This window comes from Myiozetetes cayanensis, unplaced genomic scaffold, assembly GCF_022539395.1.
Source record: "Myiozetetes cayanensis isolate MyiCay16 unplaced genomic scaffold, myiCay2020 scf22, whole genome shotgun sequence".
NCBI lineage: Eukaryota > Metazoa > Chordata > Aves > Passeriformes > Tyrannidae > Myiozetetes > Myiozetetes cayanensis.
Window position 1 is genome coordinate 2,872,109 of NW_026087434.1, and position 13,547 is coordinate 2,885,655.

Here is a 13,547-nt window from a genome sequence, read left to right on the forward strand (position 1 = left end):
TAGAAGTTGTGAAAACTTAGATGCAATTTCATAAAAGACAGCTAAGAAATGCAGCAAACAACCTTCAGTTGCCAGCACTGAAGCCTGAGCCCGGTGGAACCTTGTGAACATGCACAAATCACACAGATTTCAAAGGCATTTAGTAAAATCTGAATATTACAGTAGATACTACTCAAAAACTTCACATAATTCTTCAGCATAATGCTGAGCCCAGTGAATGAGCCTGAACACACTGAGTCAACACCACTTTTCCTCCCCAGTGTTACTCCTCTTTATGTTGTGTTTCAGCAGCTACTGAACTTTTTAAACTTATTTTTCAGGATCTCCTAAACCAGCCACTAAAACTGCACTCCTGCCTTCCTTTCACCAGTGCAGCATGTAGCCACAACAGTGTACAGCACTTTTTACAGTCAGTGTCTTTTCTCCCTTAAAAATCAGGGTCTACACATGTGAAAAAAAATTAAAATTAAAAAAAAAAAATCAAACTTTCTTCCTCTTTTTTTTTTTTTTAAAGGGAGAGACACTTTGAGGCAGAGATTAATCATGCAGCAAAAGATTAATTCCCAGCTGCTTGGCAACCATCTGGACATTCTACTGGTTAAAACACTAGTTTGAATTGCTAACCTACCCCTTTGATCTTTCTCAATGTCTCCAGCCCATATGTGCAATAATTAAAGACATAGTTCACAAACTATTGCAAAAAAAAAAATAAATAAAGAACAGTACATGTACATATATATATTTATCTCCATAACCAGCCTGACTGGTATCAGGAATTATAAATCACCAGGCAGTTCAAGAAAACATGTCTCATCCTGACATACACTGGATGTCTCACACCAGTCTGGCAATAAAATAAGGTTTGGGTTTTATTACATTACATTCTGAAGAGTTATCAAAGCAAGCCAGGATGTGACTTCCTCACATGGAAGACAGCGGACAACTTGCACGTGGGGTTTTTTTTGGGGGGGGAACAGGACATTAATCAGCCAGGAATCATGTTAACAGGAGTCAGGGTTGCTGTGATTTTAAACATGAACTAACAGATCCCTGCTCAACGATTACTCGGTGGTGAGAATCAGTTTAGAAGTGGATTCCTCCTATAAATCAGGCGAGGCACTCAAAACAGACACCGGGGTTGTGGAGAAAAGGAGGAAAATCAGATGAACCAGAGAATATTCAACGCCACAGTACACAGTGCTTGGAGTATTTTGGAGGGGAAGTAAAACAGTTTAACAAGAACATTCACCAGAATTAAAAACCTTGACAGTTTTTACCCCTTGGAAATCAGTGCGATGTTTATGAGCTCAAGAGTGACTTGGACAGCTCCAGGTGAACAGGATGACAAGAAATGGGGGAGAAGAAAGGAAGAGAAGTGGGAGAACAGAGAATTGCTCATCATCATCTTCCAATTGCAGGGACTGTTGTCTTTAAGTGTTCCTTTTCTTCTCCTAAAACCCCACCATGATGACACCAGCAGGTGTTATTCACCCTCCCTCCCAACTCCTACAACTTTCTCTCCTCTACATTCTCTGAATGGCCCCTCTTGGGGAAAATCTCTATCCCAGCCCTTATGCAATTTTCTCCCTTTCAATTTATAATCTCTTACCAGATAAGTGAGAAGCCCAGTAAATCCACTGCTTTCAACACCTTAAATTCAGAGCACTTTCAGCCAGACCAGGACTAACCTATAACACCATCAGTGCAGATTTTATCTTAACATAAATATATCACTCCATCCCAACACTTTTGGTGCAGTAAAACCACGGTGATCTTGATGATCTTTATAAACAAAATTGGGGTCACGCAGCAAATGGGAGTGCTCATTCCCAAAGTAAAAGGAGAAAAACTTAACTCGAGATTACAGAGATAAAGGTTCTAAACAGCTTTTTTAAAAGGCTGCATCTTAAAGATCAGACTTCTTGAATACATAAAGGCCCAAAAATGTTTTCATCTTACTTCTGGTTCTTAATCCACAAAGATGAATTTTCAGTGGGGAGGGAAACTCTTTGCACTGTGTGTTATCCTACACACAGAACATCTCCCCTTTTCCCAGGCATGTTTTCCCTCTTCATTCCTCACTCCATGAAAACTGGTGGGAGTCATCCTGCAGGTACTCTGTGTTCTCCCAAAAACTCACCCAGAATTCCTCCTCCCCTCAGTTGCACAACCCTTTAGTCTGGACTAATTTAGTACACAAGAGGCTGGAAAAGAAGCCGTCCAAAGACATCTTCACTGGATTCCCAAAAATCAAACCAGAAGTGACAGGAGCACAGTGATAAGTCAACAAAAACATTGGAAACACTCAAGTGTTCCCAGTTAACCCAGAGAAGTAAAGCTTCATAAGAGAGTTATTGCACAAAGCACTGAGCTTGCCAAAAATTAAATTAATTAAGAGGTGGTATACAGCTCAGGACAAATTTACTCCAGGTATTCATTACAACCTGCAGTTTAAAATAATGAGAAGTTAAAATTCTTTCCAATATTCCTCAGATGTGTTTAGGTTTCATTTGTTGAGATAAGATAAATAATTGTCTTTGCTTACAAAAAATAAACATGAAGGAAATTGAGGGAAAAAAATGCTAAGAAAAATTAAGATTGATAAAATTAAGATTGATAAAAAGAGTCCTCTTTAAGAAAGAGGACTTCCTTAAAGGAACACCAAAACTTCTTTAAAGGATACATCAGATAAAATAGTGATTTGGGAAAGGTCAGCAAAACCACGTTTTATTAACACAGTTCATTTTATTTTCTCAACCCAGCAGAATTCTGTATCTTAGCAGTGGAACGGGATCTGTTTTTCTGAAAAAATTCCAAATCAGACCTTTCCCTTTCCCCTCCTCTGGGTGACACTCAGGATGGCCAGAGGTGAAGTTCCAAGGGACACTTTTTTCCCTTTGCACCAAGACAAGCCCCCACCATCTGTGGTGCTTTGCTGTCCTGCAAAGGGATCTATTCCCGTTGTGTTGCATCCTCCTGGTTTTTCAGTAATGACCATTTCCCAAACGGTTTCATCCACGTCAGAAGGATTTGGGGAGGAGATGACTAAAAGCCTGATGCTGTTGCAGCTTTCCCAGGGCTGTGATGTGGTTATCACTGCACAGGGCCATGTGTTCAGCATTACAGAGTCTAAACAGGTGCAGGAATGGTTTATGAACAAAGGTCTAAAGGTTAAAAGCAAAAAAAACCCCAAAAAACCACCACAGTTATCCTATTTTATGTTCTCCTGTTGTACTACAAAGAGGTTGAGAACAGTTAAAGGTTTCCCCCAGCTCTTTTGCACAGCTCCACTTTCCTGTTAATGCATCTCCATTCTGTAAATGAAAAGGCTTTATTCTTAATTGAGCTTCACAAACAAAATAAGATGAAAACACATTTAAGTTTTCTAGTTAATAGCACACACATGGTGATTGGGAAACACTGTCTGCAACCTTTCCAGTTCAAACCAGCACCATTAGCAAGAAGTCCTGGATTTTTACTGTGTGGTTTAGAGGATTTTTCCACTGAACCAGCAAAGTATTAACTGGGTATTTTATGTAGCTCCTTGGCATGCACTCCTGTTTATTTAATTTGAAAATATTGTTTAAATGACAACATTGTGCTTTCAATTTATTTATTTTCTGGGCTTTTTTCACATCTTATGAAACCCTGCCTCATCCTGGGGCACTGGTGCTCTGAATATTGTCAGTGCAAAAGAACAGGCAATGTTAGAGCAGAGAAAGTGAAAATATTGTGCAACTGCTCATTTGAGCATCCAACAAGGCTGCCAGGTAGCAATCATTTCATGTACATTATTTTATTAACAATGGAAGCAAATCAAATTCACCCTCTCCTGTATCTCTGCTAAAGGTACCTTCTGAAGTGTCTCAAAATTAACTTTTGGACAATCCCAATTCATAAGTGTTGAATTTGGGGGTTTGTTGATTGTGTTGGTTTTTTTTTTAATGACTGGTTGGTTGGGTTTGGGCTTTTATTAATTGTTTTCCTAATGCATGTTGAGATGTTGAGTTTCCTTTCCTGCCCATTAATTCATTGTCTTTCAAAAAATGTTTAAATTAAATAAATTAAATAAATTAAGTAGTTTTTAACAAAGTATCATAGGCAATCGACTTCCTTAAGTCATGAAAAAGGTGAAAATGACCACAAGATTTAACTTCTACATACATTTAAAGCAAAAAAAATATGTGTGAGAGACTTAGACAGACAAGCTTTGACAGAAATCTCCCCAATTTACAATGTTCCAAAGAAGTAAAGTAAAAAACCCTGGGAATAAAAGAGGATTGGAGCTCAATGAGGCAAATATAGAAATAATATAGGTCCTAACAGAAATAAGGTCAGGGTCTGCAGATTTTTAAAGGTATATAGAAACTAAATAAAAATCTCACTAAATCCAGGGTTTCACTGCTTGTGCTAAAAGGCAGTTTGGAAAATTCCTAGAATTCAAACTTTTCTATGTGTTCAGAAAGTCTTTTTTACTCCCTAATTGGGAAATACATTAAGTAGTTAATGAAAAGCCCTGCCACTTGAGCAAAAATTCTCTTCCATGAGATTTTTTGCTGCTATAACAAACTCTTTTAAATGCCCAATTTCCCAAGAAGATGCCCCAAAGATTCCAAGGAGTCTCACCTCTCTCTCCTGTGCTCGAAGCAGCACCTGCTGGTCATAAGAAGGCCTTTTCCCTGGGACAATTTTAGGTGTCATCTATTGAATGAGAAAGAGTTCAAAACAACTCATTAAGCTAAAAACAGCAACTCCAAGTAAAATCAGCCCTGACCAGAAATTCAAAAGTACAGAAAGTGTTTGTTTGCTTGCCTTTATGAAACTTAAAAGGGAATATAAACACCTACCAAAGACCTTGGCACGGGTTTTTCTCGCAAATATCTTGGGTTTTCTACCTGAAAAAGGAGTCAGAGAAAAAGAGTCATCATGGCAACAGTGTCTTGTGTCTTCCAAACAGTGAGACATCACAACTGCACTCACACAGCAACTGCACCACTCAAAAGCAGCACAGGAGAGATTTCAATGTGCCTTAAGTGTTATAGGAATAGGAAAGTTTCCTAAGAGATCACTTGGATCACTTTTCCCCCCCATAAGCTACAGACATGGTTTATGCAAAAAACGATTTCCAACTTTACTGGATACATTTTCCTTGAAATCAGTGTAAAGCTACCAAAAGTTTACCAATTACACTGATTAAAATCTAGTGTTTTTTTAAAAGTTACAGTTGGGGGCATTGAAACAACTGCCACACATGTAAGTCATAGTGACAAAACATGAGGAAATAATTCGTTAGCGTGACTGTATAATTAAAGCAGCTCTTAATCACTGTTTTTAAGAACTGAACACCATTGTACCCAACCCACTTCCTCTATCACACAGCTCTATCTTCCTCAAACATCACATCACAGACATGCCCAAAAAAAGAAAAAGCTTTCAAGGGTATAACCTTGTAAAATGCAGCACTGAGATCTGGAATATGAATGTGATTGCAATACACATTAAAAAAAAAGAGACTAAATGTTGTAAGATCAGGTTGATCTACGAGGCATGGCAAGTGTATCAAATGCCTGTGCTTTCTCCAGTGCTATTAAATAGGTTTGTGTGCTGAATTTATCAGTGAAAAAGAGGCTTAATCCCTCTGAAATTTCAATTTGATACAGTGCTATTCATTTCCTGTCCTAAAAGGTTATGTAGGATTTCTACATGATGGGGAAGAGTTGTCATATTTCACCCAGTGGTTGTAGAGATTCATGTTTGACACAAATTCCATTTCAATGAATTATTATCTATTGTTTTAACACTACAGCTCAAAGTATTAAAAAACCCCAGTAATTCAGCAAATAATCTATTTATCTTTATTGTCAATGAGTTCACTACAGTTACATTAAACTTTCTCCCATACAGATTCCATCAGGGAGTGAAGGAATCCTGCCTGCACCTAATGCCACAAAAATTCAGAATTTTGGACACAGAAGAGATTGGTGAGGAGAAGAACAGAGGAGTGAGATCAACATGGAGCATTAATCACAGTGAAGGGGAAAAGAAAAGAGATATGGAAATAAAAATACAAAAATTTTAAACTAAGAATTTTGGTGTCATATACACTTGCACCTGCATTTTATGAGTATTAAACTCTTCCTTCCACCTCACTTGGGCTATTTCCCCACCCAGCCCACACACCTGAGCATCCCCTGGCAGGTACCCAGGGCTGAAGGTGCTCCAGAAGTTCAAGGTACACCCCAATACGGGGTGTACATCCCAGAAATCTGAGCACCAGGAACCAGGGGAAGCCTTTCCCAATACCTGGAGGAACTCTGAGAAGGATGCAGAGCCACATTTCAAAAGGTTTCATTATTTCCTAAAAGTCCTCTCTTTCACACAATACAATCTCCCCCTTTACTTTTGCTTTTTAAAAGCTAAAAATCATCATAAATATTCACAATTAATCCAAATCCTTTATCTGGCCATGACATTAAGCTGTTTGCAGTCTTCAAAACCCATCTAAAAAGCTAAGGTAGAACCTTCTTGTTTGTGAGAAGGAAGGAAAATGTGTCTCTAATACTTTGCACAGCCCAAGTCTTGCATTTTTTGATTTTGTAACAGCAGCCATATGTGCTTTGAAGTTAAATGTTCCCACTTTGTTACTTGTTGTGGATTATATCCACTTAAACTGATCTGTAAACATTTAATGCCTCAGCACTCATTCTTTTCATGCTGGTCTTCTGCAAAAACTTCTTGTTCTCAAAATGAGACCACATTAAAGAGGGAATAATCACAATAAAGAATGTCCAAAAAAGGGAGAAAAAAAAAAAGCCTGTATTTATGAGAAACATGCAAATTTTAAAATAATAAGCAAAAGGTCAAAGACAAGCCAAAATACATATGTATGAAACTAAAGGACTGCCATGAGAAGAACAGTAAATCACGGGCTTTTTTAAGAGCAGGAACCAAATAAATGTCATCATGAAAGACATCTTCATTTGAACTAGCATTGAACTCTAATTTGTAAATGCCACTTCTTAATAAAAATGGCATTTTGAATTTCTTTGTGGAAAACATTTTGGATTCCCCCTCCTCTATTACTGGGCAGTCAGACAAGAAACCACATTTCCATTTGTGAGGACTGACTGCTGGTACTTGAGTCCTCCTAAGCCAGAGCTGTGAAGGTGTTGGGTGACCAGGTCCCCATCACTTCACAGAAATAATCTACTTCATGAAAACATACTTATTTTCCTAAGCTGGAAAAAAAAAAAAAGGTAGAAATGTGAATAAAAACACAACTCCAAAACAATTCCAATTTGAGGCAAGTCAGTCGTGTTTTTTAACTTAGTATTTTCAATTTCTATTTATTTAACAATCCCTAAAGTGGTCAAAACTAAGCACTTTTTGAAGTCTACCACAAAGGCACCTATGCAAGCAATGAGTGAAGCACTTATAAAAGTAAATTGATATAAAACTGTTTTCCCCCAAAACCAGGGGCAGTGCAGGAAAAGCACAATTTTGAGCTCTAAGTACTTCCACAAGATTCATCCTCAGGACCTCATCAGTATTTCATCTCTCAGGCTGAAAACACTGCCCAGGCTTCATATCTGGGCACTAATCACAGCCCAGAAATTTACAGCAAATGCTCAGTAAATAACACAATAACGACAACATTAATGTCACAGTTCCATCCCACCCCTCCAAAATCCCATTTCATTCTTTGGAAGATGATTATCAAGGTCTAGTTACGTTCAGTAAAGCACAACTGGAGCTTATTTCAGCTCAGTCACAGAGGCAGAAGGTACATTGGGTATATTAAAGATGCAGGGAACAAACCCCCCACATTTGGATCAGCGGCCTTGCTGCACATCCCCCCTTGAGCTTCTTCAAAGACAAAATGGGACTGTTTTCAAAACAAGGACGGCAAAAACACACATGAAAGAGTTAAGAACACTTAAGACTTTGAAATGGTAAACAACTAAACTGAACCTTGCCCTAAATTCTTACTTTAATCTAACAAACCCAGCCAGCATGTTCCCCACAGAAATAACTGCTGAGTAGCTTCAGGAAATTTGAGTAAGGACATTCTTATCTAACATCATAATTTGCAGGGAAGTTCACTTTAATGCTGCTTCTGCAGTCTTAGTGGAAGGACATTAAAGCAGATGAAGATTGTTTGTCAGCATGGAAGTTGAATTGATTTTTTTGAAGTCACAACACCACTTGGAGTTCACTGTGGGAAAGTTTTTCCAGTGTTGCTGCCCTCCAACACCACAACATATACAGTAGGTATGTTTATAGTAAGCAGACAGGCTGAGAAACCAAACAAAAGATAATCAAATGGTTTGCACAGAAATGGCTGAGCTTAACTAGGCTGGAAAGGCACAGGCAGATGTGTGCCAAGTCCACGGAGCAGGAACAGCCTCCTCTGCTGCTGCAGCCACCCAGGAATTCCCAACGCTTCCATCTGCTCTAACCCTGTGTTACATCCTCTCTCCAAGGAAGGAGAACATCATGCAAACCTGACAGCAGAATTTCTTTGGTCTCAGTCCTCCTAACCCCTTCTTACATTTCCCATGGTAAATCCTTCCAGGCAAGACCTGATGTCCAGGTTCTTTGTGCTGCACATCCCACATCAACTTCTGGTTAAAAGCTAAAAAAGAGTTAAATTCTTGTGCTGGCTGAACTCCAGTGATGAAAACTCATGTTCTCCCTGATTAAAAAAAACCCTTTGCTATTTCCCCAGGGTACAGTCTCTTTGTATGCTTTCTACCTAAAATGATGTGCTGAATTTCCTGGGCTGTTTGAAAGACTTGCTTTGTCACACCTCAAATTGGTTACAATTCAGTGACAAATCAAACTGCATCAGAAGCACCATGAAATAGGGAAAGAGAGAGGCAGACAGAGAGGTAGGTCAGGTGAGAATTTGCAGGGATTTAATTCATTGATGGTCCTTTACATAACTTCAACTTTTCATCTAAAAATACGATTCTCTGCAATCTCAAAAGCTCAGCTACAAGAGGAAAAAAAACAGGAAAGGAAGAAAGGTAGTTTAATTCCATTATCCAAAAAGCTTTTTTTCCTGACTCTATATAAACACATTTCACAATATTTAATTAATTTTTGAGGCAAACAGGAGATGGTCACCTTCCCTTTAGTTATGAGTGTACTAGATTTGCAACATCATTGACAGCTGTTAATAAAATAAAATCACTGAATCACAAAATGGATTGGGTTGGGACAGAGCTTAAAGCTCATCTTGTTCCAATCCCCTGCCATGGGCAGGGACACCTCCCACTAGCCCAGGTTACTTTTATTATGTAATAATATAAAGATGGACAAAGGAGGTTTTTTTTAAAAAATATTTACTCATGCATGACTAGAATATAAATAACTTGAACAATAAAATGCTTGATAATGATAATCAGGAATGTTGCGAGGGAAAGGCAAAAATTCTTTGATTGCTCGTGAGAAGCAACAATGTGAGCAAAGTAATGCAACAGCCTCAATGTCCTGCAGAAAATGTTATTGCTAACAACACATAACAGTGTGTTAAGCTTTGACCTCTCTGCTTAGTAGAGAAATCATGAAAGTATTTCCCAAAAGTTAGAGTATTTTTAGTAATGCTAATAATAAAAAAAAAATCTCAGCCACTGATTTGGACATATCACAAACACTGACAACACATCCACTCTGTGACCTTAAAAACACCAGAGCTTTGAAGAAGAGGAAATTCAGAATATAGGAAAGAAGCAGGAGATCAAAAGATAACAGTAAAAGTAAATTAACAGTTTATAACTGGTCATTATAATCCAGCCAGACTGGAAGAGTGAAGGTTCAACAGTAACTTGCAGCTGGAAGACACCAAGGTTGTCTAATCAATATGTAGAGAGCACTTAGATAGGATTCCTGAACAAAAGCAGAATCTCCATATAAACTTGCTTGAAATAATCACAGTTTCCTAAAAATCACCAAGATTCTTACTGAGAAAAATGTATAACCAAAAAACCCAAGCAAAGTTAGCAAAGCTTTTTCAAAACAGCTGTTCTTTACACTGGGCAGCTCAAAGCAAAAGCCATTCTGTATTTCCTTTCCTACCTTCCCCACTACAGAACTGTTCTTTTGGGTCAAGGGTCTTCTGTATCTCAGGTGGGATCACTTGTAAATTAAGTTTCCTGAACAGTTTGCAGATGGGACTGGCAATTAAAGGGGAGCTGGATGCTCCCATGACATTGTAAAGGCTCACAAATAACAGCAGCCACATCTGACACTCAAACCTTCCAGATTCCAAGGATCTGCAGTCATTTAGTGAGATTTTTATTTCATTTTCAGCAATGACATGTTCTTCTTTAAGTGTGACACTCAACTTAAAACTTCCTGACCCTTTCAGAAGCCACTCAAGGCCGTGATCCACAGCAGGGAAACACTCTGGAGCAGCAACCCCTCACAGACCTCTCTTTTACAACCTCAAATCCTCTTTGTCAGGTAACTCCCAACAAGTCTTATCAGGCAATCAAAGTCTCTCAGGAGCGACTTGTTTAATTACCATCCCTGGAGAGGAGACTTGAAAACCTGATTTATGTGTCACAGTAGCCAATTTGTTATCCAGGAGAGCTCCTGTATCAGCAGAGGATCATCACACTTTAATAACCATCCGTTATCAACACAACATGATTGCAAACTGGAATTTCAATTAGGAAAAAGAAATAAAATACAAATAAAATTACAGAGATAAGCAAGCAGGCAGATCAACACTGATAGGAAAGCGTTGGATAGAGATTCTTTGTCAGCATCAGTTGGAACAATTTGTAAGATGGCCATGAGCAAGTTTTCCCCCCCTTAAAGCAGCTTTAAAAGCTCAAGGTATTACAGTTATCTGCTCCTATAATCCAGGTATTTATGCAGCCCAAAATATCCAAAACCTACAAGTGACTGCTTGCACCTTTGTTTCAGACACCTGTATGGAACTCTGGCAAGTTGGAGCTGCTGCTACTGAAAAAAATCTTTGGGAGGATCCACTTTCCCCACTTTAGAAAGCTACAATTCCTGCAAAATACACTGATCTAAGTCTGGAAGTGCTAGAAATGGTTCTTGTGTCACCCTCTAAAAGACAAGTCATCAAGAAACAGTCTTTCAGAAATTTCTACCAGATACTTGGTTTTGACCACTCGCCTGATTCATCAGTAACCTTATTAAATACAGTAAGTTTATTATAACTTAAAAATGAGGCATTTTTGATGTTTTCTTCTCAGGATGACATGTTTTCATTAATAACCATTCCAAGCTTCAGCCAATTCATTTCTAAAAGACTGACTCCCACACCAGTTTTGTTGACTAAGCTCAGAGATGCAGATTACATTAATAAGGAGCTTGCATTTTAAGTTAATAAATAAGGAATGCACTCAGTTTGCTTTACCCCAAGATTCCAACTATTGAGACGAGCTTCGAGGTCATTGTCATCCAGAGTTTTGTCTTGATGATCATCCTGGAACAGAAAAGTCAAAATATCAGAAGAACTGGTGGATACATAACTTAAAATAAAGCTTCTCTTGGGCTTGGCCATTCCTACACTGCATTTCCTAAGAGTGGCACAATATCTCTGGCAGCTTTAATCTAAATAGCTCAGTTACCAGAAGAAAGGAATTCTGAGGATAAATTAGCCCAGATCTTCACTTTATAGTGTTCTTCTTTACTTACTCTGATCTCCTTTACAGAGGGTAAATTTACTAAACAAAAATCAAAACACTCCATATTCTAAAAATGATTCCTCTCTCCACAGTAACCACTGTAGGGTCAATCCAGAATTCAGAGGTCACCTGATCAGCTTCCAAAGAAAAAAAAAAATTAAAAATTAAAGGAAAGCACAGCAGGGCAGTGACAGCTATCAAAGCAGAGCTGCTGCCCAGCTCAAGGCTGAGGGTCCCCTCCACAGAAAGGATTTCCAGCATCCAAACAGGACTGGGGTTACTGTTGCTCCAGGAATTGACAAGGAATATTTCTCTAAGTAAAATAAACAGGAAACCAATAACGAGAAATTTAGTAAATCTAGCCTGTGGTTTTATCTTTAATCATGGTATTTCTGTTTCTAAATTATATTTGTATATATACAATCAACACACACATAAATACATTCATACCAATCAGACCCTAGGGCAGAGACCTTATTTTTGCCCACTGACCACCTGCAACCTGTCACGACAAACCATGATCCCCTTGCTAATCCTCTATTCCAGACGCTCAACAGAACACAAATCTCCTCAGAACACTTCCAATTTATCCCACTTGGACTTCATGTCCTCCTAAATTCTTGGCTGTGCCCAGCAAGGAAGGGAAGAGCAGTCTGGATGAATTCCTCAGGTGGCAACAGCCCTCTCCCAGCTGCAGTCTCTGTAAACTGTTCCCCTGATATAATCAAAAGAGAATTATGGGCAGACCTCAACAGGTTCATAGAGCAAATTCAGTGTTCCATGGAGGGATGAGAGTTGTCGTAGACGTGGTGAAAGCCACGTTTGTGAAGGCAAACAGCACATTTCTTGGTAACAGATATTTGTCAGGGGCAATTTTCAGTGTAAATGCCTGCAGTTACACACACACAACATCACTTAATATTTTGGACTGCACAGGTTTTCCATGAAGCCTGTTCAATGTCCTTTCACCAGCCATAACGCTCCTTGTGGAAAGTCTGAGGAAACAAACTGTCCAAAATTCACCCCTCCAGAGGTCAACCACCACTAAACAGAGCCAGAGGCATCTATGCAGCTTTCTTTAATCTATGATTGCAAAATACAAGGTGATGTCAGCACAGGCACGTTGCCAAGCCCAGGGAAAACAAAGCACCAAACACACCAAACAACTGGGTCAACAACTGGGATGAACTGGGAGCATCCCCCAAGGAATTCCTTCCCCCTGCACTGCACAGGGCAGATTTTGGGGAGCTTCAGTCCCTGTCTGCAGCTTTACACAGGGATCACGACCCACCCAACTGAAAAAACAGCTTTACAGGGATGTGTAAAACCAACTCATGGAAAATAGAGGGAGTTCTGTGGAAAAAAGGAGAAGGATCTTACAGACAGTGACGTGCCCAGGTCATTGTCCCCTGTCCTCCGAAGATAATGGGATACATCTGATGGCTTCTCATTGGGTCTTTCCCTGTTATTAACAACAACAGTAAGCAGAGAGAGAAAAATTCATTTTCAACGATTTGTGGCACACAGAGAACGTTAATCATACAGCAGAATCTTCTAAAATACACATGAGAAAATAATTGTGAGGATATATTGATCAAAAAAAGGAGAAAAAGAGAAAATTTGTCAAAGGCAAACAAAAGCTTTAAAAATACACCACCAAAAAAAAAAAAACATGCCAACAGAAACACCAGAAATATTCTGTACATGATGGTACATCAAAAAGCATTCATTGCTTTTCTTCTACTACATGACCCAACATCACACAATGGATTTTAGAATAAATCCAAGTTAACCAGAAAGACTGATCTAGAAGGATGTTTTGAAGCAGCAGAGCAGTGGACAGGGATTTTCTGGAAAAGCTTTTGCCATAAATAAAAC

The 13,547-nt window shown here is 38.8% G+C and overlaps 1 protein-coding gene across 1 annotated transcript in view; it reads right to left on the bottom strand.

Annotated features, from left to right (window-relative positions):
- The window catches only part of CEP112 (centrosomal protein 112), a 150,123-nt gene that overhangs the window by 128,940 nt on the left and 7,636 nt on the right, over positions 1-13,547 (bottom strand). The window contains 4 exon segments of the mRNA XM_050319264.1: positions 4,627-4,701; positions 4,848-4,895; positions 11,399-11,467; positions 13,050-13,131. Coding sequence (XP_050175221.1) covers positions 4,627-4,701; positions 4,848-4,895; positions 11,399-11,467; positions 13,050-13,131 — 274 coding nt within the window.